Genomic DNA, 26,007 nt, shown 5'->3' with positions numbered 1-26,007 from the left:
CCTACTGGTGGTTGGAGAAATCACTCAGCCATTGCAGTGTGTAAAACAGCTTCAGGCGATGAGGTTTGGCGAGACCAAGACATGCAGAGGGGCTGTTTCCTCTTCAGTGGGATGCATGGTTGATGCTTTTCCCAAAGCTCTTGCAAACAGCATGCAAACAAGTCTCAAACAGCACCTTTTCTATCTTCTTGTAAATGCACTCTCTGGCAAGCATGGGGCGGGAATGTAAATTAGGTGTGACTAACAGCAAGATGGAAATCCAAGCGGGGGGTTTTCCACTCACTGTTTTGCTCCTGTCTTGTGGCTTCCAAGGTTTATATTTACATCCGCTTGAGTGTCACCAGCTTGGTTTCACATTCCAAATGCTAATAGCCTCAATTTTAGTATCCAAAAAAAGAAAAATCAGATTTATTTTCAGCTATTGATAGCAACTGGCAATGTATTCTGGGATAGTCACTCCGACATAATCTTGGCTCTAAGTGCTCACTAGAGATATTTTTTTTTTATCGCCGTTCTTTCAATATCTAAAGTTCTACCCGCCCTGTGTTTTGGTCTTGAAATATCACAACAAGCTATACTACCAGTTTAGTTTGGTTCACCATGGTAAGGTAAACTGTTGATTCTGCTACAGTGTGCCTTGTGAACATAGTGATAGCTTTGTTAGTTGCAAAATGAACACTGGTGAATGGGTCAGTTAAAACGGATGCAGAGTTTTATGCTTGTTATCGTACTTTCTGTACCATAAATTAAACTTTTTTTCGTAGTTTGACTTGTCCTGCAATTTGCATCCGGATGCGACCTTATATTGTGTGAAATTTTATTTAACACTGAGCGACCATCAAGCTTTTGATCAAGAAGCAAATGGTGCTGTTTTTCCTTTATTTATGTGTATGTGTAACTAAACCGGTTTAATTTAATTCATGAGTTTCTGTGTACATTTTCATTCATTGAGTATCATGAGGCCCGGCGAATGAGTGGTTAGTGTGTCAGTCTAACAGTTCTGGGGTTTTGGGTTCGATCCCAGGTTGGTTATCACTGTGTGGAGCTTGCATGTTCTCCCCGGCCTTGCGTGAGTTTTCTCAGGGTACTACGGTTTCCTCCCACATCCCAAAAACTTGCAGAGTAGGCTGTTTGAACACTCTAAATTGCCCCTTGGTATGAGTGTGAGCGTCTATGGTTGTCCATCTCCTTGTGCCCTGCGATTCGCTAGCCACCGATTCAGGGTGTTCCCCTGCCTGATTCCCTTGGTTCGCTGGTATAGGATACAGCAAGCAATCCTTGTGAAGATAAGCGGTTCAGAAAAGAAATCATGTTTGCACACCATTACAAGACCAAAAGGACTCAGAATTATTCCAACAACGCCTAGGAATGCATTGTGCACCATGTGTTCAGAAGTGCAATAGTACGGGTAAAGATATTTTAGGAGGGACAAAATAGCATGGCTGAAAATGTAGTCTTCTCTCGATTATCGCGAGGTCACTTATCGCAAATTCACTTATCGCGAATTCACTTCTTCAGGATTTATTTCTGCTATTAATTATTTTTAAAAAAAAATATTTATTCTTTTAATGTTCATAAAAATGTGAAAATCCACGCTGAAACTCGCAAGCAGAAGCCACCCTGTCCTCCGTTTGCTACGAGGACTCAGCACTGAAGAAAAAAAGGTAGCTATAATAGGGGTGACCCTACTTCGCAATTTTTCGATTATTGCGGCCATGTCTGGTCTCAATTAACTGCGATGTTCGAGGGATTACTGTACATCACTTTGTTTGTTGCTAGACTAAAGGAAATAAAATGCCTCATATTGTTCAGTGTGTGAACCTTCTTATGATATGGAGAGGGAAAGAGAGCAAAACTATTCAAGAAATCAATATGTAGATTATTAATACAAGGTCGATGGTCATCTTGCATGTTATTAATGTCACTGACATTGTCAATCGATGTCTATGCCTTTTGTAGCCTTTGTAAATGTTTTCCTTGCCACTGCCCTGGAGCTCCCATGGGATGGTGGTTTGCAGCACCAATAAGCTTTAGTTCCTGATGATGTGCAATGAGAATTTAATTAGTAAATATGTTACACAGTGCCTGAATAAGCATCTGTGCTGAGGAGCTTGTTGTACAATCTTGATGATGGAGACAACCTGTGCTCTTTTTATGGCCTCCATTTCTAGCAATCTCCAAGTAGTACAGCAATCAATGGGAAATTATCTCACCCAATCGATGAGCCAGCCTTTTGTACTTCACCCTCTCTCCAGCTCTCCTGCTGTCATGCTGAGCCTCTCTCCTCCACACTTTCCTCTCTTTGTCCCCCGCAGCTTAACAACCATTAACAATATTCACCCTCACAGGCAGACTGACCTTGCTTGTTAGATAGTTGAATACGTTCTGGCAAACAGTAAATTACTCCCTCTCTGAGTTGCATTTTGGTGTTCATGAGTATTGAAGGTTACGTTTATGTTCAAAGATAACTCTTCTGTTATGGTAGGGTTTTTATGTTAATATACTCACATGTAATAGTTAAGATGCAAGTATTTTGGTTCAATAACTGACCGAATAACCACTACTATATTGGTGTTTTATAATTGGTTTTATAGCACGCAAAACCTTTATCAATTGCTTTTCTGGTTGGAGTCTAGCGTTAGCCCTAGCCACCCAAATTTTAGAAGAAGAAAAATGAAGCCAGGCACAAGTACCACCCTCTCATTCTCGAAGGCAGTCTGAAACCATAAACTCACTCTATCACTCTAAAGCACAGCAAGCTAAATTTATGAAGACAAGAAAACAAAGTCACCTTTACCCCTTTAAAATCCCCGAAGCTTTTGATGAACTCAGGGCTGTCAGCAGTTGTTGTAGCACGCTATCGGTCCTTTTTAAATCTGTCAAACCACACATGGCTATCTTAAACGGTTCTTTCGTAACGGCATCAAGCATCGAACGGAGCTGTCGTCAGCAATCAAATCCTGTGAGTGCTGTGTGTTAGCGTGACTTCCTCTTGTAGTAAACATATCTATCTACTGTCCTTTTTGAATGTGTTTCACCTCCCATGGTTGAATTTAAATTAATCTTCTGTAGTGACACTTGGCTTTGGATGGAGTCCTATATGTCAATAAAAGCCCCAGCGAAATCTGGCAAAACAGCTGGTAAGCTTTGTCGGCTCTAGCAAAGCAGCCATGACCTGTCAACATTTGGATTTCCCATATTTTCAAATATGTCTACCCATCCATAGTTAGCCCTAAATGCTTCTTTTGTAGTGGCACCAGCATGTACATGGAAAAAAAAACTTGCCTTCTTATAAACGGAGCCTTTTCAACAAAACACTGGCTCAGGCTGCATTAGAGAATTTACTTCATGAAAGCAGGAACAAAAGAATGGTGTCATATTGGAACACCCAAAGTTTCAACAACATACAGAAATAGCGCTCATTATTGACACTGCGGCTAAAAATAAGATGCGCCGTATAGTCGTGAAAATACGGTAGTTTATATATATATATAAACTAGTGAAGTTCTTTTACCTAAAAACAGCCATAAATAGGCCGGTTCTTTATTAAAGCCAGTATATTCAAATGGTGAGAAAATAGTCGTGTCTTATAGTCCAAAATTATGTGGAGCAATTGGATTTACTGTAAAATGTGCTACCATTTTTACATTCAGGTGATTCCATTGGAGCCATCAAATTCTTTAAAGGTTTACTGGAATACATAGACACGCACTTGTCAAGACTTTACTGCTTAATTCTCATTCCACGGGCCTTTGTTTTTATTCTGCCCTTTGGTTTATATGGCAATGCATTAATTCACTCCACTCCAGGGGTGTGTACTTATAAATGCATGCCTTTTTTTGTTGTATAATAAAGTGTCTTATTGAGTTAAGATGTCATTAAGTTTTGGATGTATTCCCGAAAATACACAAGTAGATTGATGCTTATGCATATCCTTCAAGATTAAGTCCTTTTCTGTTTCTCTCAGGCCTCATGTTTATTCTGCTGCTACCCACTAATCTGCCGATAGCTTGACAACTTCAAAAGAGGAACAAGTGTGAATCATCACCCATGCTCATCGCAACATTTTTCCTTTAGGCTAACTGGCCAAGACAGCGACTTAACGTACATGCGACGTCTAGTATCTCAGTGGACACCTGGAGTTGCTCGTGGGTCAAAACTGTGGTTTCCAAAACCAACAGCAGTTATTTATTTGCCAATGATAAGTACACCTTAAAAGAGCAACTTCATAAAATTCTTCTTTTTGGAAAATCTCCTATTTTTCCGTCCGACAAATGTTCTCAAAGTGATAGTAACATTTTATAACCGCCGCAGTTGCCAAAGCAATAAAGGAGTACTGTTTTACAGCGTTTAAATGACAACTCGCTAAACAGTTAGAGCAGGTGCACTTAACATATGTTCGGTGATGATATCCGGGTCTGTTCATTCTTGACATGCATAGGATTATTAGCTCTCATACAGACTGTCCTACTGATATATAGATTGCACTTTGGGATTACTTTTCCACTATGGATTGCTTACTGCTGTTTGAAATCATTTAGTGACTGTTCCTGTTCGTCCATTACTCGTTTTAATGCTCATTCATCCGAATACTGTGGGGGTGGGGTGGTCCTGGAGTTAATGATTGTTCTATTGAATCTATAAGGTACGCACAATATTTGGCTTTTTCCATGTTTTGATTCTTTTTCTTTGTAATTCGACTAAATTCATGTACTTTTCCAATTATACGCACAACATGATGCCCATTTTAGTAAGGTGTTGTTGTTGCTGTTTTGTATGTGCACTTCATGTGACTTTATTCATCACTGATATCCTTCCCTTTGTGTTGAAGCATTGGGTTTTAATCTGTTATTTTTATAAAATAGTCAGGGTATGCTAATCCAACAGTTAAAAGAGCAACACAGTAAGTACTTCCATGCACATGCAAGTCTACTTCCAAATGATTTTATCAGTTGTTTGAGGCTCTCTAGTGTCATCACTAAAATCGCTCCACGAATAAGCAGTAACTAACAACAGCATGGGAAAACTGCTTTACACGGGGCTAAAAGAAATCCTTACTGGACCCTTGGTGGGAAACCATCTGCTTTATTGGTACATTATTCTGTTCTTCATTGATATGTGGCTTTTAAAGGAATATTAAATCTTGACCAATTTGCCTTTTAAACAAATAATCCCTGATAATTACCAATGGTAATTGTTTGTTGCCATGTGGCAATCTAAAGCGATTTATGTAAAAACATAAAATTAAAAAAATAAACTGCCTGATTGATATAGGTTACTTTAACTCTTTGACTCCCAATAACAGTGATAATTGTCAAATCCTTGAATTGACTACAGCCAATGAGTTAAAATGCTAAAATTTGTGACCGATTCCAGGTTCAGTCAGTAGATTTAGTTTCATTTTTATCCAGCTCATGGGGGTTTTCTTTGATAGGGAGTCTGTCTTTGTTTTTTCCGGTGTATATTACCGCTGCATGTACTTCTCTATAACCCGATTAAAGGACACTTTATTTTGCCGCCAACAAAGGTTGTATTCTAATCTCTTCAAGCCATGGATTAAAGAGTCTCGTTGGCCTTTTAGCACTCTCTTTCTCTTCTCTGACCGTCTCTTGGTGCGCTGCTCTCTCCAGTGTCTACCCAAGGCCGCCTCTAATCAGCAGGCCTTGAGCTCTCAGAAAGGTCACCCTGTCCCTTTGATGGTGTTTTGATTCATCTCTTCCTCTCCCCTTCCTCCCACCCTTCCCTTTCACCTCTTTCTCACATAGGGAGGTTGGAGAGCCACTACCACCAGGGTGCCAAGAAGGGGCTGGTCCCTTCGGTTGTAGAGTGACGTCTCAACAAGCCCAAGGAGGAAGTGGGACCCGACCAGTGGGCTGCAGTCAACTACTTCATCTATCTCGCAGTGTGTTGAAACAGTGGGTAAATCTCCAATGGCCCGTATTTTCTCACAGGCAATTGCAGTGGGAACATTACACATTCTACTCTAAATCAAAGCCAGAAAAATGTATCATGTTTGTTATTCCTTTACAAAAAGTGAATAAAAAGGATTTTTAGACTGCACAAAAAGTCGCTTGTTACTGTATATCAAACTGAACAATGCTTCACATCTTCAAAGCTAGATTTACACTGCATTGTTCAAGTGAACCAATTAGATTTTTTCTGTATCCCAATATTACATTTTATAATGTTATCATATTTAACTCATTGTCTCCCTTTCACAGCAATCTTTCATTTAAACTGGAAGGACTGGTTCGGAAAGCATTTTGACTGGAAGAAATAGCAGTAAGCATTTAATCCACAGTAGCCAATGAGTTAAATGAGTGCCCATTAAAGGTTAAACTGTCCCTTAAAGGGTGCAGGCAATCGTTTCGAAATGCAAACTAGTACCTTTAGTCTAAAACCACCATCGCCCCCTCCTCCCCCCAAAAATGCTAAGGAATTGTGGAATGTAGTCTACTGGTCCTGGGCGCAAATAGCAGTTCCCAAATGCCAGGCAGTCCTGCAACACAAATGTTAGTTCAGCGATTCACTAGAAAAGCAAATCGCCATCCTAGCATTTTGTCTGTTTACATACCTCACACAACTGAGAATGTGAACTAAGAAAGCAAGAATTTGTGAGGTAGGACTCTAATCTTAATTCAATAACTTTAATTGATTAGAGAAAAAGCATGAACTGTATTTTCCCTCATTTAAATTGACCAACATTCCTTGCTGGAGTTCTCAAGTGTCTTTATCTATGAAGGTACAAAGAGACTGCAGAAGAGCAACTACTGACAGCTCAAGTTGTAAAAAGAAATGCAGAGCCGCCTCGTTTTGATATGCAGCCTGTCATTACCCTCCTAACACCCAAGGCCACATTTAGACTGACACTAGTTGGGGAGTAAAAACACAGCCTACTCATTTATTTCAGACAGACAGACAATTACTTCTGCACAGTAGGGGTGATTATGCAGAGGGCTTTGGCAGGGTCACCCGAGCGCAATCCAAATGGCTTACATTTCTTTCCCACAGTGTAGCAATGTACAATGAGCCTTAATCACATCCCTTTGTTTGCCCATTCGAGTTATAAGAGCTTGCTTTGTCCAAAACACAGTTTCCATTATTTTGTTGTTCAAACTTTGCTCATAGTGGAAGCTCTTCTTACGGCCATGATCACTTTCATTTTAAAGAGAATAGAGCACACTGTGATAAACACTCTGACTCATGCATTTATTGGTATAAGCCCGTACTTCTTGATTGGTATTTTATCTTGCCATTGTGCATGTACCAACACAGCCCACGCAAGATAAATCCTGAAGATCTTGTTACATGTTCAGTCTAAACATGTCCTTGGTGCATGTTTGTCACACTCTTCTATTGCCTAGGGCACGTCAAATTTCTCATGTTTCTTATGATTCATTTATTTATTTATACTTGTAGGTGTCGTACATTGTAAACCACAGTAACTTTAGATATGTACAGATTGAGCTTTTTTTTTTTTTACTAATGCACAAGTTGGTTGCATGAGCATCAATCAACATTTCACTTTATGGCATAGCGTTATTTGGCCTTGGAGGATCAACAGTTGTAGCTTCTAAATCACGTTTTTCAGCTCCGTTGATACCGGATGCGTTTTGTCGCATGATTTCTATTGCCAAATGCTGTATTGTGTTCACTACGACCTTTACAATTTTCAGTTCACGTCAAGTAAAAAGTGATAATACATGACTTTAATCTTGTAATTTCACAACTTTTTTCTCCTGATACTTCTTCCATCTCCAAATTCAGTGGTACTTCTTACAACATTTAGAAATCTCCCAAAACGTAAATACACTTGTAGCATCCTTTATTTTATTATGGAATTGGCATGATGAAGTAGCTCTCCCTTTCGTTATCTTCCAACACCTTGCTGGCCTCCTATTGGTATCCCCAACACCCAGCTGGGCTCTCATTGGCTAGGAGGGAGCTCCGTATCCATGGGGCTTTTCTTATGCCTTCAAACTTGATTTGTCATGGACTTAATACGCTGTTTTATGAGTCCGCTTTATTTTCATAATGGGCCTCAAGAAAGTGATTTCCCGGTGTGACCGAAAACAATAAGCGTGCTCTGTTATCAAAGTGTTCACGAGTTGTGCTAGCGCCCAACAACGTGTGGCACGCGCATTTTAGGAAAATTATGGAAAGATGTCAAAGGCAACCATAACATTGTATTAGGTGGTTAAGTGTGTTTACGCGCGTGTGTGTACGTATGTTTTCTCAGCTGCCAAACATTTGCCTCCTCCTTCCTCCCTCACCCACCACCAACTTTTCTTCGCTATGCCCTTCCACCTCAATGGAAAATGTCTTTACATGTGTTGTTCCTTTTAATGTCTTAATATATTTTCTTATTTTTCTTATTCACATTTTCTGCAAAGTTGATTTCCTTTTATTGTTTAGGGCATTTACAAGTAAAATACAAATCTACCTATGAAAAAGTCACAAAACCACTTCTGGAACAAATTGATTTCATAAGTAGAGGTACCGCTGTATTACGCCAAAAATAGTTTTGTTTTAATACGTTACCAAAACCAAAAAACTTGCAGTTCATATATTGTGAAAATAAACAACACAATGACTTGGATCGTATCAAACCAACAAAATGACTTTAATCTTAAAACTAACAAAGTGACTCCAACCCTGTAAAACCAAACAACTATGGGTCCACATATTGAAAAAAATAAGATACTACTAATACTGCTACTTAAATCACATGAGTTACGATTTTAATCCTGTAAAATTACATTAAAATGATGACTTTAATGTCAAAATCGATTACTTTCCTCTTGTGATATTTTAATATATGACTTTATTCTTCTAATAGCATGACTCCTATTATATGGACTATTCTCATAATCCTATTTTTCTCTCTGTTTGGACTTTTGTTGACTAGATGGAGGAACTTTCCAAGAACTGAAGTGGCATGAATGAGTAAAACATATTTAATTGGGTACTTCCTTCAACGCGGAACATTGGGGGGGTGCGCCCTATCTGCTCAAACTGGTGACATTGTGTCGCGCCTGATGTGTGTGCCAGTCACAAGTCCGCCTGTTGCCCTTGGCAATGCATGGGAACCAATCACGCGATGAGAAAAATCATAGCTGGTTTGAACACATTATTTATGTTCATTTTGTTTTGTAGTAATTGATCTTGGGGCATATTAAGATTACATATATCTTACTCTATTCTAACATCATCCTATAAGAGTAAACATTTCCCATTCTTGATTTAACTTAAAGGGGTGGTCAACTTTCATTACCAAAATAGCATGTATTAAAAGTGTGAATGCTTAAAATGCAATTGTTCAAATATAAAAGCATTTTAGCCTTTCCAAAATGCACACCATGTGCTTTCATAGTGTGAACCACATGGCAGTCAATAGCTGCCAAAGGTCTTTTCTGTTAAATGTGTTACCGTCAAGTGTTACATCAAGCCTGTTCGGTATTTCTATGTCCCAATAATTATCCCCCCAAAACCAAAAATCACCAAAAACTGACCTGTTCTCAATAGGGAAAAAAACATGAAAAGCCCTTAAATCGATAGGAAGTGAAAAAAATTCCCCAAAGTGACCAAAAGCTAACAGGAATCCAATCATCACATGTATTTTCATTATTTTAGGAAAACAAGTCCATAAATGAGCTAGCCTGAGATGGCAAGACACTTTTATGACAGTGAAAGATCTATTTAAACCAAATTGGTCATCAAAATAAAAAGCAAAGCTTCAAAAATCAAATTTAATAAAGCTCGCCAATTTAAGTGCATGCTCTTCTCATAATAGAGCATCTTAAATCAAATCAATAAAATTGTTGACCAGCCTGTCATTATCGGGTTGCTGCTTCTTTAATACGCCCACAGATATTTTGAGTGACATTACGATGCGAATAGTATTTCTTCGTTCTTCAAAGGTAGATGAAAACTGCAGTCTTTTACAGATTCATAATAAATCACTCCTTGTTTTCCCTGACATTTTATCATAAGGTGTGCGAATATTGAAAAGCAGAACCCAGTCAAATACAAAGTGATTTTACACATTTTAAATCCATAGTATTTGCTAAACATTACACTGTGAGTTTGCCAAATGAATAATGTTGCTAAGTGAAGGCCTACCATGGATAGAGCTCATTAAATAGGCAAAATTGTCTAGGCTGTCAGTTTCCACACTTTCAGCAAGCTGACATTTTTTGCTGTTTGCATGTCTCACAAAGTCTGCTTGCAAAGCATTGCATCAAATATGGACGCATCTGCGTTTGCACTGTTCCCACGAACAACGCCTTCCAAGCTGGTGCTCCACATTCACTGTAGCCTCATATCATAAAAAGACAATAACGGTCTCTTTTGTGGATATCTGAGCTGGTGATGAAGATTATTCTTGAAACAGCTTGTCTCCTATTTCGGCAAGTTCGTTTACTATTAATGTTGTATTTTAAATGTAATTAAATAATTGAAATGTATTCAATTATTTATTCTAAATTGACTTGCACTTACAACAAACTGGTTTATTTATTAATTGCACCTCGAAATTCCGTGGATAGCCAATAAAAACTTAACATGATTGAGAAAAATTTGATAAATGTGGGTGGGATAGCAAGGAATGGGAATTCTTTCATTCACTGCCAGGCCTCCTAGTTCAAATGCATTGGACGTCTGTCGGTATCAATACAGCCAATGAATTAATGTAGTGGTTAGAACTGAGTGCATTTTCATCTGTTTTCTAAGAGAAATAACCTCCTTATAATACGTATTTATGGTGATGAGAATCATCGGGATTATTCTATCATTTGTCTCATATTCATCAACTAAAATTCTCCAAAGTTACTAAGTTATTGTCTTGCCATTTGTAGCATGTTCTCTTACAGCTATTTGACAAATGTTTGCCATATTTCTACACAAAAGAAGAGACGATAGAAATCAGTGTTCTAGCTGCTAACTGCCGAGTCGCTTTAAGTGACTAGCTCCATCTAGTATTAAAAATTAGAAGTGGAACATAATGGAGGCTACGATCAAGCTTCTTGTGTGGACCATACTCCATTACATGTTCAGAATTTACTCTAGGCCAGTAAAGACTGGCTCTCGGGCCGTAGTCTTTAAGAGCATTGGTATAAACAGAAATTTGTAAACACAATGGGCCAGCGGGTCGAGAAATGGCACTATATTGTTGGTCAAAGGCTAAAATTGTCTGCTATATATGAAAGTCTTGCAAGACTTCAAAGTATTGCAAAACTCATCCAAAATTATGTTTACAAAAATCATTGTTATACAATTCCATATAAGGCTGCAACACCCTGCGACCCAGACTAGGATAAGCGATGTTGAAAATGGATGCATGAAGTACCGTAGTAAAGCGTGATTCTCGTCTCATCTAATTTTCTGAACCGCTTTATCACTGGGGTTGTGGGGGTGCTGGAGCCTATCCCAGCTGACTTCAGGCCAGAGGCGGGGAACACCCTGAACTGGTGGCCAGCCAATCGCAGAAGGATGATTCTGTCAGTTGGTTTAGGAAAGATCTCCAAATTCCTGTCAGACCAGGCGATGGCTATATTTTTTCCATCCCACACTCCAATTGTGTTATCTGACCCGTGGCTTTGTTCCCTGCTCAACTCTGCAAGGATTATTTGCACCATTTGAATGTCGAAAATAATCAAGTCACAGCTGAACAGAACGTAAGGAGAACATTTTTCCGTTTTCGCATATTGCAGGAATTCTCATTCTTACAGTAAGCATTTTGAGATCATTTTCATTAGTTGTGTTTAGGATAGTCAATGTGCTGCTCCAATATAGTGATTGACAGATGCTTGTTGGCTGACTTTCTTGGATTCCGTCTTTTCCAGCATTGGGAGACGATGCCAGGCTGTTGTGGCTGTGCATGGCTCGTCCACATGCTATTGAGGGTTCCCTTGTACACCAGCCAAAATGCATTGTTTCTTTCTTGTCACTGATAGGACTTCAATCATTTAATCCACAAAGAAATACTGAGCGAGAGTCAAGAGCGACAGCAGAATAAGCTGTTTGGCACATACTTTAAGGATTTGGCACAATTTTCATGGACATAAGACATACTCAGTTATGCAACTCAACCCACAAATGCATGTTCCTCATGAATGAGGACTAGTTTCAAGGAAAATAAAGTTTTCAATAGTCTAAAATAATTGTCGTGAAGGGTTTCTCAAACATTGGTGCATGTTTGCACTGCCTGTACTGGGCTTTTGAGAGACTTTATAACATCTTATTATTTGGGTTCAGTGACTGCAGTCATAGCATTCCACCAATGCAATGTAGAGGTGGAACATTTTAGCTACTGTTGCATTGCGTGTTACAGCTTTTTTGTTTTGTTTTGAAAACATACCCACCAACACTCGATTGTTCCTGGTTGATGTGATTCGCACTGTGCCAGGCATTGTAACTCACGGTTAATTATCTACGATTTACTCTTGTTTCAGTTGCAGATTAGCTACAATGCCTTGCTTCACGGCATTCAGCAATAGCCAAACACATAGCATAAGAGCCCCCTCTCTCCCAGTAATCTCCCTCCGAGAGACTCTTTTGTGAAATTTCTCCCCTAGAAGTTTCTTATTCCCCTCCATTGCAGAGGCTGCTTAAGAATTTCCTAAATTCAACCCCCAGTGAATGAACGATGACAAGTCCTTGCCCTGTGGGTGGCCTTTTCTTCTGTCCACCACATCAGGGGCATTCCTCTGGATGAGAGCAGACATCCAAGTTCACATAAACACGGCCTCTGTGCTGCTCAGCGGAACAATTAAGCACATGCCCTCTCGCTGGGTCTTTTCTGCACAAATAGCGTAAGCACATGTGCTGTTGGTTTTTCATCCACAAAGGATATTATGAGCCACTTCATGTAGAACTAATACCGAGCAAAGTGGAGTACATTCACTACCATGGAAAGACTGATACTATCATCTCAAATCCAAATCAGATATCACACATACAATCATCCATTGCATGTAAAACACCCGATTTATTTCGCATTCTTATGTAAACTAAAAGGCGTATTCACACTAGCCAAGTCCATAGTTTCTGTTCCATACCAAAATACTTTTTATGCTATGATGTGATTCCTTTTCACATTGTAAATTTAGCGAGTCCCGAGTTTTGACAACTACTGTATTTTCACGACTATAAGGCACACTTAAAAGTCTTAAATTTTCTCCAAAATAGACCGGGTGCCTTATAATCCAGTGCGCTTTATATATGGACCAATACTAAAATTGTTATCACGATAAAATAAAATAAATCAGTCGATAGGGTACACCATCCTCTACAGCTCTCACAACTACGGCCAGCAGCCCCTGACTCTACTATAGAAAAGAAAAGTTAGAAAAGTTATTTTTCTTCTATTTTTGTCAATGGCACTGATAGAGTTAAGGGCTTTTTTATAATAATAGTTTAAGATGAACCAAGTCTTTGCTAAAATGTCCTAAAAATACTCAATCTATGCATTTTTTAAAATACAAAACAGTTTAATTACCAGGTCTAAAGCAAAGTGCATGTCTACTATTTTTGACAACAATAGCAAACTCGTCATTAGCGTTTAGAAAGTTGGTAAAGTTCAATTTTCCCGTAGCACGTGAAGGTAGCACGAACATTTTGAACAATTTATTCAGTCAATCTTTATTTCGCCGCTAGAGGGAGCTCTAAAACCGCACTAAGAACCCCCAGTTTCAATTAATGACAAGATAAATAAATACAACTCAGTGCTAGTCTACCTTTCAACGATGTCACGGGCATCTTTGTATGAATACCATGTCTTTTCTGGATCCAGCTGACTCTGAAACCACAGCAACTTTTCTCCTGTGAATGTTAAGTGTACGTGAAAAACGATTCACGGGCATCGCTGATGAAAATCACCCACTTTTAAAAGTAAACTTACCAATATTGTTCAGACGTGCAGCTTTGCCAACTTTCTGCCTGCGAAACAAAAGCCTTATGTTTACGACGCGGGGAATTTAGACGTCGTGTAGTAAGTGTGCGCGGTAATCGAGAGGTAAGCGACCTGTATCCACAACAGCGGAATGACAAATTACAAGTCCGTAACTTACACTTATTTAGGCCTTTTGCCGATTAAACGTAGCTTATGGAGAAGCACCATCAATTTCGTCACACGCAGTTTCTGCGTGTGATGACAAGTAGGCTTTTTGTGTTGTGGTAATGACGACATGGCCTATGTCCGATTATTATTATTATTATTATTTTCCCCGTAGAAAAAGTACTGCGCAGTGACTGCTGGGATATATAGTTATTTTGTCAATATACCCAGTATGACGGCAAGCACACTAATTTGGTGCTCGCGTCATTCCGGCTGGATTTACAAAAGAACTCTTGCCGCTAGCTACTAGCTAGTTACTATTTGCGGATTGTGGCCTGGACATCGACATTAACACAGCTTTACGAACGGTGGCAGGCAGCGTCGGGCTAGTTACGCTAGCTACTAGCTAGCTACTATTTGCGAATGGATTGTGGCCGCCTGGGCGAACGCGTCTGCTTGCACGGTTGTTCGAGCTTTTGCCAAAGCCAGCATCATCTCTGTGGAGCCACATGGCAGTGACGGTGACTCTGAGAACGAAGAGAGGGGACCCGGTGTTTTCGATGACTCATTTGGACAATTGTTCAATTCGGACACAGAAAATGAGGACTTTGATGGATTTGTGGGTGACGATGACGTGAGTACATTGTAAAATGGCTAAATAAAGTACAACCGAACTCAGTTTTGCTTCCGTTACCTTTTTAAAAACGTGTTTTTAGCGTGTGGGTGTAGCATGTATGTTTAAGCTAGTGTATGTTTTGCCATGCCTGGCTGCGTCTTTTTTAACGGTGCGTCCTTTGTGTGTGTCAAATACAGAAATAGCACTCGTTACTGACACTGCGGCTTAAAATGCGAATCGCCGTTTAGTCGTGAAAATACGGTAACTAACACCTGGGTCTGGGCGGGGTAACACAGTAAAGTATGGCAGTAGAAAAATCATGGACCAGCCATACTCATAAGCATTTTTCTTCCTGCTGCTTAATATTTTAAATGTATCAGCATTTTTTTAATGTTTATTTTACAGCTTAGTTCGTATGTTGGCGTCTGCCCAAATATAAAGTAGAAATTCCTGCTCCAATTGAACCCTGATCCATGGTAGCCGCTGTACTGTTAATCAAACATTTCCCACAATGCCTATGGCTACAAAACCAAAAAGGTGGGTGATTTCAAAATTTGTTCGAACTATTGTTCAGTCACTTTCCCCCACATAGTGAACCGAGACCACCTCTCCGTCGAAGTCAGTCTCGAACCAGCTGTATGCTCCGCACCAGAGTTTTTTGGTTTGTATTCACACCAGCCTGAAAGATGCGCACCACCAACGTTTTAGCTTTAGTTCGAGTCAAACAGGACACCCTAAATTTGTTTTATCGTTTATGTCAACAAATGTGTTGCCCCCATAGTGTCCTAGCAAATGTGATTCAATGCAATTATTTCTTTTGTGTTTCAACTTAATCCATCCAGCGTAAATAAATAAGGTTACTGTGTAAGAGACACTTGGGAAAATATTTTTATTATCCTGTAGTATCCATGTTTCGCTTTGGCCCAGTACATTATACTGGTTCTTGTTTTTTGTTTTTTGTTTTGGGTATTTTTTTATTTTTATTTTTTTACAAGTCGCCTGGTGTAATTTCCTGAAGCAAAGCCTTTTGTGTGCTCGCTGAGAAGCGGATTGAACTAAGGGCACTGGGTGTCCCATCCCCCAACCCCGCAGGCGGGCAGGGAGGGGTAATCAGGATTTGGTGGTCTCTGGGAGAAGTGCTGGCAGGCAGTCAGGCAGTGGAAGAATATGAACTGGAGACCTCTTTTGGTTCATCCATCTCATAATATGTCACAGAGGGATGCTGGTACAAAGGAAATATTTAGAGAAGGAAATTATGCCTCTTTGGTTCAATGATGATAGTGACAACAGGGTGTTAAGCCTAGAATTATTCATACCACAGAGTAATTTGAAGTGAATCTCAATTGAAAAGTATTTTTTTTAATTTACCGAATCTTTCTCAATTCTTCAAATGGAAAAATCCATACAAAATGTTGTATTAATTGATTTTCTATGTTTTAACACCAGAGTCATCCCTAAGTGAGTTTTTTTTTACTCCAATGGCTTTATTCTATTGGAAACATTGTGTGAAGGGATATTAATGACATATTTTTCATGTTTAAGGTGTGTTTTACACACAACATTGATTTATTCCAATGATTATGTTAGAAAATTTAAGGTGAATAATATTTTGCACCGTTCTAGAAAATATAGTAGTTTGTAATAATGCAAATAGTGATTCCCAAGTGAGGGGAGCATTATTACAGGCGGATTTCTGGCAAGTATACTAAAAACAATTTGCAGATCCATTGGTTTAATTATGGGTTTGCATACAAATACTCGACTATTTGATACTAAAACTACTCCTATATTATTTTAGATTAGAATGAATTGAGTCCAAATTATGTCTCTTGTGAAAAAGGAAATATTTAGCACACATCCTCTGTCAGGCATATTTTGTATTTTTACAACATTTATAAATTTAAAAGTCACCACTAAGTAACAAGTAAAACTATGGCTGTGTTTTGTCAAATAGTGGTATGCAATTTTACTCTACTCATCTATGCACATGATGGTTTTATTTGAAGTTGCTATAAGAGGCACTTTGGATATGGAAGGCTGATGTTGAAAGATATATGTAGTTTAAATAGTTTCCACAGGATATTTTCAAGCATTAGATCCTTTATTGGTCTTTACTTGTCTAGAAATGAGCTGCACTGAAAAACAGCAAATGTCTGTACATGTGGGTCTCATGGAAGCAACATATGAGAACCAATGATCTAAAGTCTTGTTTTCTACTGTCAATCATATCCATCTTTTGATGTTTGTTTATTATAAATAATTACAAATGTGAAACATTTCACACCGGTCACTTTTTTTTTACACTCTATTTTTTTCCAGGGTCACAGACAGCTTGAGCCATTTCCACTTAACTTATTCTCACTCACATTTACCATGTCACTGAGTGGAAAACTGAATCAAGCTTGGATGGGCAATTGTGCCACTACGGCGTATGAGTCAAAAATATTAATCTTAAACGTCACTTTTGGTACACTCCTGTTAAGGAGGACCCATTCACCAAATACCAGTTAACTTTCTATTGTAAATTCATTTTTTAATTGGAGCTACTGTAAATTAAAAAAAAGATAAATGAGAGTTAGGTTTTGTGTACTAGAAACTTTCCTAACATGCATTGAGATTTACTCCTGTTCTTTTGAGTTTGGAATTGCGTTACAAAAGTAGAGCACAGTTCTATTCAACATTGTGACCACTCGTGTGCCTAACGGCGTGTTGCTTTGCTTCTACCAGAAGGCTAAATTGGGCCCCATCTGGGAGGGGAAGCACATGCACAGTTGAGTGGGCTGTCCCTTAAGGCAATCTAAGATTCAGATCTGGCTTGGTCCCCCCCCTTCTTATGGGGATATGTCACCCCCGTTAACAAGGCAACACAACAGTATGTGAACATTTGATCCTTTCAGTGTTTTACTCTCATCAGAGGAAACTGCTGTTCGATTAAAAATAGATTTCCCATTACAAGCAGCTCACATCCAACTGAAACTTTAAAGCGCTCCTTCCAGGAGATTGATTTGGTCCGCAACCTTTTGACCTCGTTGAATGTCGTTCACACGTGTTTGTTTAAAAGAGTGAGAGCTGAGTCATATCCACATGTTTTAAACAAATAGAAACACCCAACCGTTTTGTAACATGATCCGTGATAAAAGCAGCTCTTCTCAGCTTAACATTAGGTTCTAATGTGTGTCCACATGGGCCCCTCCCGAGGGTGTCTCCTACTCAGTGTTTCAACACCACACAAGCCAGTTCAGATGATAGCTTGCCTTCAAGGTTTTCTCTGTCAGGAGGACTAAACATCTGAATACAGTGATTTGTCAAGCTTTAGTCTCTTGAATATGTAAAAGACCTCCTTCCAGGCTGTTGTTTTCTCTACAACAGGAACTGTAGCAGATTCATAACAAGATTAGTTTGGATTACCACTGGTCTATTGCGATCTGATTGACGATAAATGCAAAGCCACATTTGCCACAAACTCGGGCGATGTGGTCGCCTCGTCTGATCCGCGTAGACATAAAGAGCAATTGGCAAACTGGCTCTAGCAAATAAGGAAATGTTTTGGAACAACTCTCTTCTAAATGTTTTCTCTTGATGTCATTAGGTCAAAATGGAAGCCATCTTGAAGTCTCACTATTGTCTCAGGGGGTACTTTGCGGAATTCAATAAATTGGACTTCACTGAGCCACTAACTAGAGTTCTTTACTTAAAAAAAAAACTAAAACAAAGAACAAAACACTGTTTTACTCCAATTTCGTTGTTAGTCAGGAAGCCAGAGTCAGGTAACAGAAGTGATGTTGGGAAAGGTAAGCTTTCTCACGTTTGCGTCTTAATCCATTTAGTTTTATTATATTATAACACGTATTATAACTTAAAGGCTGGCCACTTTTGTTCAAAGAGATTTAGTCATTTTAATGGGAAAATGGACTTGATGTGTATGGAACTGTTAGATTTGAAGTCAGGTTTATTATGCCTAACTTGGCTAAAAGAACACAGGAAGCCAACGTAGCTTTTTGGTGGCAGGAAGCTGCTTGTTTGCCACACAGCTTACCCTTTACTGGAGGAACAAGGAAGGGGAGGGGTACGGCGGCTACATAAAACATAGAATAGATTAAATAGACTACATGGGGGGCGACGTGGCCCAGGACAAAGGCTGGCAAGATAATCACCAGATAGGATGGCTTCTAACTATCATAAGCATGAGTTGGTTAATTCGTGAAACACAAATACTCCAACCGGAACAATGGTTAAGCATCCGACCAGGTGGTGAGCTGAGTGGATTTACTACATAGAAGGTACAGAGCTGCCAGCCTCCGTTGTCCCCATTTCAGGAGTACCCTTGTCCCATTTCCGGAAATGCGATTCACGCAAAATGTGCTGAAGTCGCACAAGGCGAATCATTCGTCAGAACTTGTAACTCGGATGATTCACAATGCTCTCGTGTTACCGAATTCTTCTAGTTTACAGTGCAGTTGAATCAAGATGGCGGAAGCCGTAGGGATGGTGTGAATTTCGAGGCGTTTAAATGGGAAATTTGGTACTTTTCCGAAATAGTTGCTTAAAAAAAATTAAGTGACAATTTTTGGGGATTTCCGGAGTTTAGGGAGGTTGTCCGGAGTCCCGGAGTTTGCCTTGCATTTCCGGGTAAACTCCTGAAATTCCGGAGTAGTTGGCAGCTCTGAAGGTGGTGGAGCAAACGGTAAGTAGCCTATGCTGTTGTTATGATCAAAACATTTTACTGAAGACTGCTTTGAATAAGTTTTCATTGTTGCCAATGAAAAGTTGTTAAGAATGACATGGGAACCAAAACAACAAGGAATTTTTTGGCCCCAGCGCCGGCAAAAAATCCCCAGTAAAACGTCCCGATTTTAAGCTGATAAACATTAGTTTTTCAATCGCTATTCTTGCTTGTAGAGTTGAGAGGCATGCATGTATGATATTTACCATTCAGTTGGAAAGATGGAGGCCAAGATGTCATGTAGTTATGGTGATTCTGCCTCCGGTTTGAACTTTTATGGTAATCATGTTCTTCAGGACAATTATTTCCACTTTCAATTTTGTATTTCGACTCATTGTACAATAGAGACAACGAGTCTCGACTACTGTTTTCCATCGACTCCTACGTAATTTGCCGGATTCTTACCTTGCATTACGTCATTAAGTTATTTAAGTTATTAAGCTATTTCCATTGCACAATTTCAATAGTTATGGATCTGTGTGAGTCTTGATACTTTATTTTGGAATATTTTGACAAGATGCTATCTCTTAGTGTGTAAAAACCTCCCTGTAAAACCTCAGTGGTTGAAAGGTATACAACAGGTAGCAGAAATGGGTACATCTTGTCCTTTTTATTCCGTTTCAACCTCTAATGTCCCTTGACAAATGTTCAATATTATTGCAAAAAATTGCCTTTCCTCTTTGAACACCCGTTGACTATTTTTGGAAGTACAATATAAAGCACAGTGCTCTCAATTTAGCACGAGAAGCTCATGAGGGTCGCTGCCTTATTTCGCCCCGATCGATCAAATAGATTGTGGCGACATCCCTCTCACTAAAATATAAATATGAACCTGCTGGTGGCGGATACCATTGTCATTAAGGTTAAACCCTCCGGGAGCCATCAATCTTTGTACGCTCTTTACCCCCAGAGATCCACTCCATTGAAAAGAGGAAAGCATAAGTGAATAACAACAAAGAGATAGAGATCCGCAGAAATCCGCTCTCTACCTTTCAATCAGGCAAGGGTGGATCAATTGGGCTCGGTCAACCAGTTGAAATAATATGTAATTACGCTGCAGTATAGCCTATCATGAGCTGTCTGGCCGACTGCTGCGTGCTGAATGTGCGACAATGTTCGACACGGACCTTTAATTGTGAGTATGCGCCGACAAACACGACTGTTTTAGATCTGTCCCAGAGCTTTACAGCGTCTTTTATAGAGTAATGGAAAGATGATCGCGCATGAATCAAGCCAGCCCTTGTGAGATTCCACATGGCTGGCTGATTAGGTCTTTGGAGCTGATGGAAAACACATGTCTTCCACATTGCCCGTTCCCTTCACTTTTGTAGTCGTGTGACTCTTCGAAAGAGGCTCGGCGGGCCGGCCACCGCCACAAATGTGTCCCCCGCAGTCCTACTAGCCACTGACTGTTACTTAGCCCTCCATCGGAGCCCACCAATTCCCCTGGGAAGACATGAGTGTGCCTGCCAGCAGGAATGCATTTGAGGCAATCGAGCAAGATGGAGGATGGTGAGGAGCTGCTGCTGCTGCTGCTGCTACTTCCCCCTCTGTGAGAAAATGAGTCCATTAATTCAACCCCCCATACCTCCCCCTTCCTCCTCCTCCTCCTCCCCATCCTCTTCTCCAGTCCTCTCTGTGCCTGTTGTCTGTGTTTGTTAGCAAGATGATTCCCTCTGTCATGTCAAAGGCAACATTATCATATCCTTGTTGCCCGGGAAACCAGGGCTGAGAGAGACAACGACTTAAAGCCTCACTGGTGTTTGAAGCAGCTGAAACATGAAAGGTTATTCATGGTGTTGCCAGAATTGGAGCCCTGACATATCTGAAAGGCTCTTATTCTGAGAAGATCACTGTTTCCTGAGAAACTCCCTCTTGGATTTGCTTCAATTAGATCTGCTGTGCTAATATTAAACCAAAGGTTCAGAGAGGCAAAAGGCTTTATTTGGCCAATGAATTCAATGAAAAAGCATGTCCTTACAATCCACAATACGACATATACATGTAACCAGCCCCCACCCCTTTCTCACTCTCTTCATAAATATAACATGTTAACAAGACACTGAACAGTTTCAATTGAGCAATGTGTGCCTCATTACGGAGCAGAACCCACAATCAGTTCCGAATCCTGTCCATTAGAGAGGTGGGCCAGACATGCAGGCGAACACGCCAGACTTGCCTTCAATGCACACAAGCACTTAACCACACACCTGCAACATCATTTCACAGTGAAAGGACATTGGCTTTTACTGCTCGTATTATAGAGTGGAGGAGAGTTTCCTCACCATCGGAAAATGTTCATAATTGTTACCAGTCTTGGGATTTGGTTTGGTGGAAGGGGCTACAATGTGTTGTTGTAGAAATACGTTTCGTTATTATAAAAATTAATGATTCCAGCTTTATCTCACAGGTAAAGTATGTATGAAATATTTGGTTTGGTAAGATTGTCTGAGTAATTATGCAGAATTCAGAAGTCAACTGGGATAGGCTCCAGCACCCCCTGCGACTCTTCTAAGTCTAATGTCTGCTAGTGGTCTTTCCATCTTAGAGGTGTTCTGTTTAATAGCAAATTCAATTAACCAGTCTTGAAACAATCATGTCAATGACTGTACAGCAAAATACATGTCTGATTTTTCACCATTTATCTTTTGGTGGAAAAGTAAAATAGGGGCTGTGTTACATCTTATAGCAAAAAAATATGTATTTTAAGGACTATAAGTCCCACTTTTTTCATAGTTTGTGTGACTTATATTAAGTGAAACTTATGTTGTTGTTTATTTTCACTCAGCTGCTTCACATAGGCTATAGTTATCCGGAAAATGGTAAATTTTACATTAGCAGATGGCTATCTAGCCAGTTGTTCTCCAATTTACCATCTAAGATATCATGTTTGTTTTTGGTCTCTGGTATGTTAAACATTTCCCCCCAAAAATGTGAGTTTTACTGATATTTTGACACATCTAAGGGTTTAGGAACAGCCAGCTAATTTCCTTTGTTTTTTGTTGTATACTAAAGACATTTGGCTTTTAGATATAAAGATGAATATGACACAACAGTTCAGAAATCCTTGGTTGTTCCACGAGGATGCGTTAAACCACCTTCTTTGAACTCACCCTCTTTTCTAGTATTACAACATGTGACTGATGGGTGTTTTCAAGTTGCCTTTTAGAATGATTACAGAGACATGAAATAATTCCTGTTTCGGCTTTGGGTTTCGCCTGCGAAAACTCTATTCTCTGTAAAGCAAACATGAGGACCAGGAAGCTGTCTATGAGAGAAAAGCAAACCATTTTGAAGCCGAGGGAAGACGGTAAATCAATCATTGCTATTGCACAAGCATTGACCACAGCCACTTCAATCATTTGGAATGTTTAATGTTTTAAGTAAGAAAGTACCGCTGTACTGAGCTACAACCATCGAACTGGTCGGCCCATGGAAACAACAGCAGTTGATGACAGAAAGATTGAGAGAGCTGTGAAGTAAAAACCCCTAAAACAACAGTCACTGAGAACACTGCCAAGTTTTGCAGGGAATTAAAATTAAAAAAAGGTTTACCACTTTTTTGCTTAAATGTTTTTTTTTAAATAAAATTAGAAAATACATCTCATCTCATTTTCTGAACCGCTTTATCCTCATTAGGGTCGCGGGGGCGAGCCTATCCCTGCTGACTCCGGGCCAGAGGCGGGGGACACCCCGAATCGATGGCCAGCCAATCACAGGGCACGAGGAGACGGACAACCATTCACGCTCACACTCATCCCTAGGGGCAATTTAGAATGTCCAATCAGCCTACCATGCATGTTTTTGAAATGTGGGAGGAAACCAGAGCACCCAAAGAAAACCCACCCAGGCCCTGGAAGAACATGCAAACTCCACACAGGAGAACCGACCTGGATTCGAACCTAGGACCCCAGAGCCGTAAGGCCAACTTGCTCACCACTCATCCGCTCGGCCTCCCCATGAATTCACTGATTCAATTTAAATGAATTAAAATTGTGATGACTAGCTGCCAATGCCCATCTATCAATGCCATTGACGGCTCTATACGTCAAATCCTTTCCCCCACTAGGGTTCATTAAGCCCCTCCCAGTCAAAATGGATTTCAGTGACACTCCAATCCCAATTTCTGCACGAAAGGGTGAAATAACGCTTGGATTTGAACAAAAAAAAAAAGAATATCCACGGTGCCCACTCCTTCCTTTCTCTGTTATTTTTCCGTGTCTTCCCTCAGTTCAATCCGTGCGGAATCTCGTCTCCAGGTGTTCCAGGCGCCTCATTTCTGCCTCTGCTGCTGTTGCTGCTGCCGCTTTGGCTACATTGTATCAGTTCCCACACGAAGAGTCGCTGCACTGTTTCACGCTCGATTGGCGAATACGGAGGAATTAACCTGCGTGGAAGGGAAGGCTATTCGTTGTGGGATTACGCTGGCCGAGGGTCGCGGGTGAGGAGCGAGCTTGTCGTCGGTCCGCCGGCGGTGCACCTCGAACATGTCCTCCTCCGCCGCCGCCGCCTCCTCCTTCTCCTCCACGGGCTCGGTCGTCTTCGTTGTTGACGCTAACGCTATCTCCACTTGAGATGGCTCAAGTCCAGTGAATCGCTCGCTAGCCTCTCCTCCTCTCCTCTCCTCTCCTGCGCTGGATGTCTTTGGGGATTGCGCCGCCACTGCATTTCTTCAGCGTTTCAGTGCATTTCCTAAACCATTAAATCAATCTGATTCATACTTTTTTTTTTAAACGGAGTTTCCGTCACCATGGGAAAACGAGGACCCGGAATACGAATGGCGAGCTAAGTCAGTAAGTTTATTACCCTTCTTTATTTTGAATATGTCTCGTCGTGGCTGTTTATCATTAGCTCGGTGGTTGGCTAGGTTGGGAGTAGACGGCCAACACAGCATGCCGCAGAGAAGAAGGCAATGTAGTCGAAGCTCAGCTCATTGTTTCACTACACCCTTCTGATGAGCTTATCACAGCCAGCTAAACTCTCTGTGTGCCTCGAGAAGTTCAACTTTCGCAGGGGGGAAAAAAAATCCACTCCGATTAATGCCGACCCTGATTATGGCACGTGTTCTTGGAGTTTTGCATTAAAAAAGAATGTAAGCATTTAAAACATTTTATGGGGCAAGACTAAAAACCTAGCTTCCACATACGTGGACATCACATTTAGTACAAGTGTGGCCTACAAAATGTGATGTTGAACCATGTGGATGCCAGCTGTCAATTTTGATGTATAGAAGGTTTGTATTTAAAAAGAAAAGACAAATTACATTATTTTAATGAAGTATACACGTGTATGTACTTTTTTATTTGATTTTTTCAAATTTTCTTAATTATTTTAATGGCTTCCATTTTATTATTGTTAATAATTCAGATTCCATTTGCATTTTCTTAATTAAAAACGAAGATTTTTAATTACAAATATATATATTAAAAATATTTTTCATTAAAAATATATATGTATTAAAAATATTTTTTTTACATCAAGAAAATGCAAATGAGATCAAAATTAATAAAAATAATAAAATGAAAGCCATTCAAATAAGCCTTTGTTATGACTCCCATTAATACTCCAATTAATTTTCTTCAATTTCATAGCATTTAACTCATTGCCTGGCATTGACAACCACACGAGGCCAATGATTTTCCAATAATTTATAACTGGCTGTGAATGCTCATATTTCAGTGCCATTGATGGAGTTAGACCTCCAATCTATTTTGACTTTGGTCAGAATTTCCTGGACGTCTAACGCTGTCAATGGTTACGAATTGGTTGATTATGTGCACGATTAACGCTAATCTGCATTTTGCTACTACAGACAACACAATGTGTAAAAAAATTAAGTAATGCAGCTGGTGTCAGTCACCAATTTTGTTATACGCAGCTGTGTATGATGACAAGGGCTTTTGATTATTTGAGGATGATGATAAAGCCTATGTCTGAACACAGAAAAAAAATAGCATCGGAACATCCCTATTACTATGTCTGGGATGTTCCGATGCTAATTTTTTTTCACTTTCGATCCAATTTTCTTCAAGATATGATTTGCCGAACCCCATATGTCTAAACCAGTAAAAATAATTAAAAAAATAATATAACCACTAAATGATAAATCAATTTCAAAATTATTTTTAATTCAAGTGATACTGGTAGTGCCTCTGTTTACAAATATTACACAACACCGTCTTACTATTCCAATACTCCTAAATAGTTGTATCGGCTGCTGATATTGGGTATCGGATTGGTACATCACAAGTAACTACCAGCAAAGTCAAGTAACTCCCTAAATACCATGTGCCAGGTACCCCAGGAGGCCCTTAAAGGGTACATCTCAGGAACATCACAAAGGGAAAACACTGTGAGTAGTGTCAGTGTTGAGGGTATTTCCAATTTGATTCTGTTGTTGTCAGCAAGAGTAGGTGCCGTGTTCAATGTGGTAGTAAATCTTGAGTAGGACTCTTAAGAGATAAAGATAACACCATGGTTACCAGCTATCCAACCAAGACAGATTGCCTGAAGGCAGTTTGCTATGTTGATAAGTTGTCATACTGCCACTCTAGATATAAGCTTGTTGAGCAAATATGGCTGCTGATGCTGTATCATTTATGGAGTCTATAG

General features: G+C 39.8%; 2 protein-coding genes across 6 annotated transcripts in view; both read left to right on the top strand.

Annotated features, from left to right (window-relative positions):
* trip4 (thyroid hormone receptor interactor 4) overlaps positions 1-6,073 on the top strand; it is a 61,427-nt gene extending 55,354 nt beyond the window's left edge. The window contains exon 13 of the mRNA XM_077594895.1: positions 5,766-6,073. Coding sequence (XP_077451021.1) covers positions 5,766-5,830 — 65 coding nt within the window. The 3' untranslated portion in view covers positions 5,831-6,073. The remainder of the gene's footprint in view (positions 1-5,765) is intronic.
* A 17,449-nt stretch (positions 6,074-23,522) lies between these two features.
* The window catches only part of znf609b (zinc finger protein 609b), an 86,460-nt gene continuing 83,975 nt past the window's right edge, over positions 23,523-26,007 (top strand). For 3 of the 5 annotated variants that reach the window (XM_077624156.1, XM_077624120.1, XM_077624137.1), the window contains exon 1: positions 23,524-24,188. The gene's annotated coding sequence lies outside the window, so the exon portion shown is untranslated. Of the gene's footprint in view, positions 24,189-26,007 lie in introns of all 5 variants that reach the window. The other 2 variants (XM_077624149.1, XM_077624128.1) reach the window with 2 other exon arrangements.

This window comes from Stigmatopora argus, chromosome 2 (genome assembly GCF_051989625.1).
Source record: "Stigmatopora argus isolate UIUO_Sarg chromosome 2, RoL_Sarg_1.0, whole genome shotgun sequence".
Taxonomy (NCBI): domain Eukaryota; kingdom Metazoa; phylum Chordata; class Actinopteri; order Syngnathiformes; family Syngnathidae; genus Stigmatopora; species Stigmatopora argus.
Note: the sequence above shows the minus strand (reverse complement) of the source record. Positions and strands in the feature narration are given on the sequence as shown.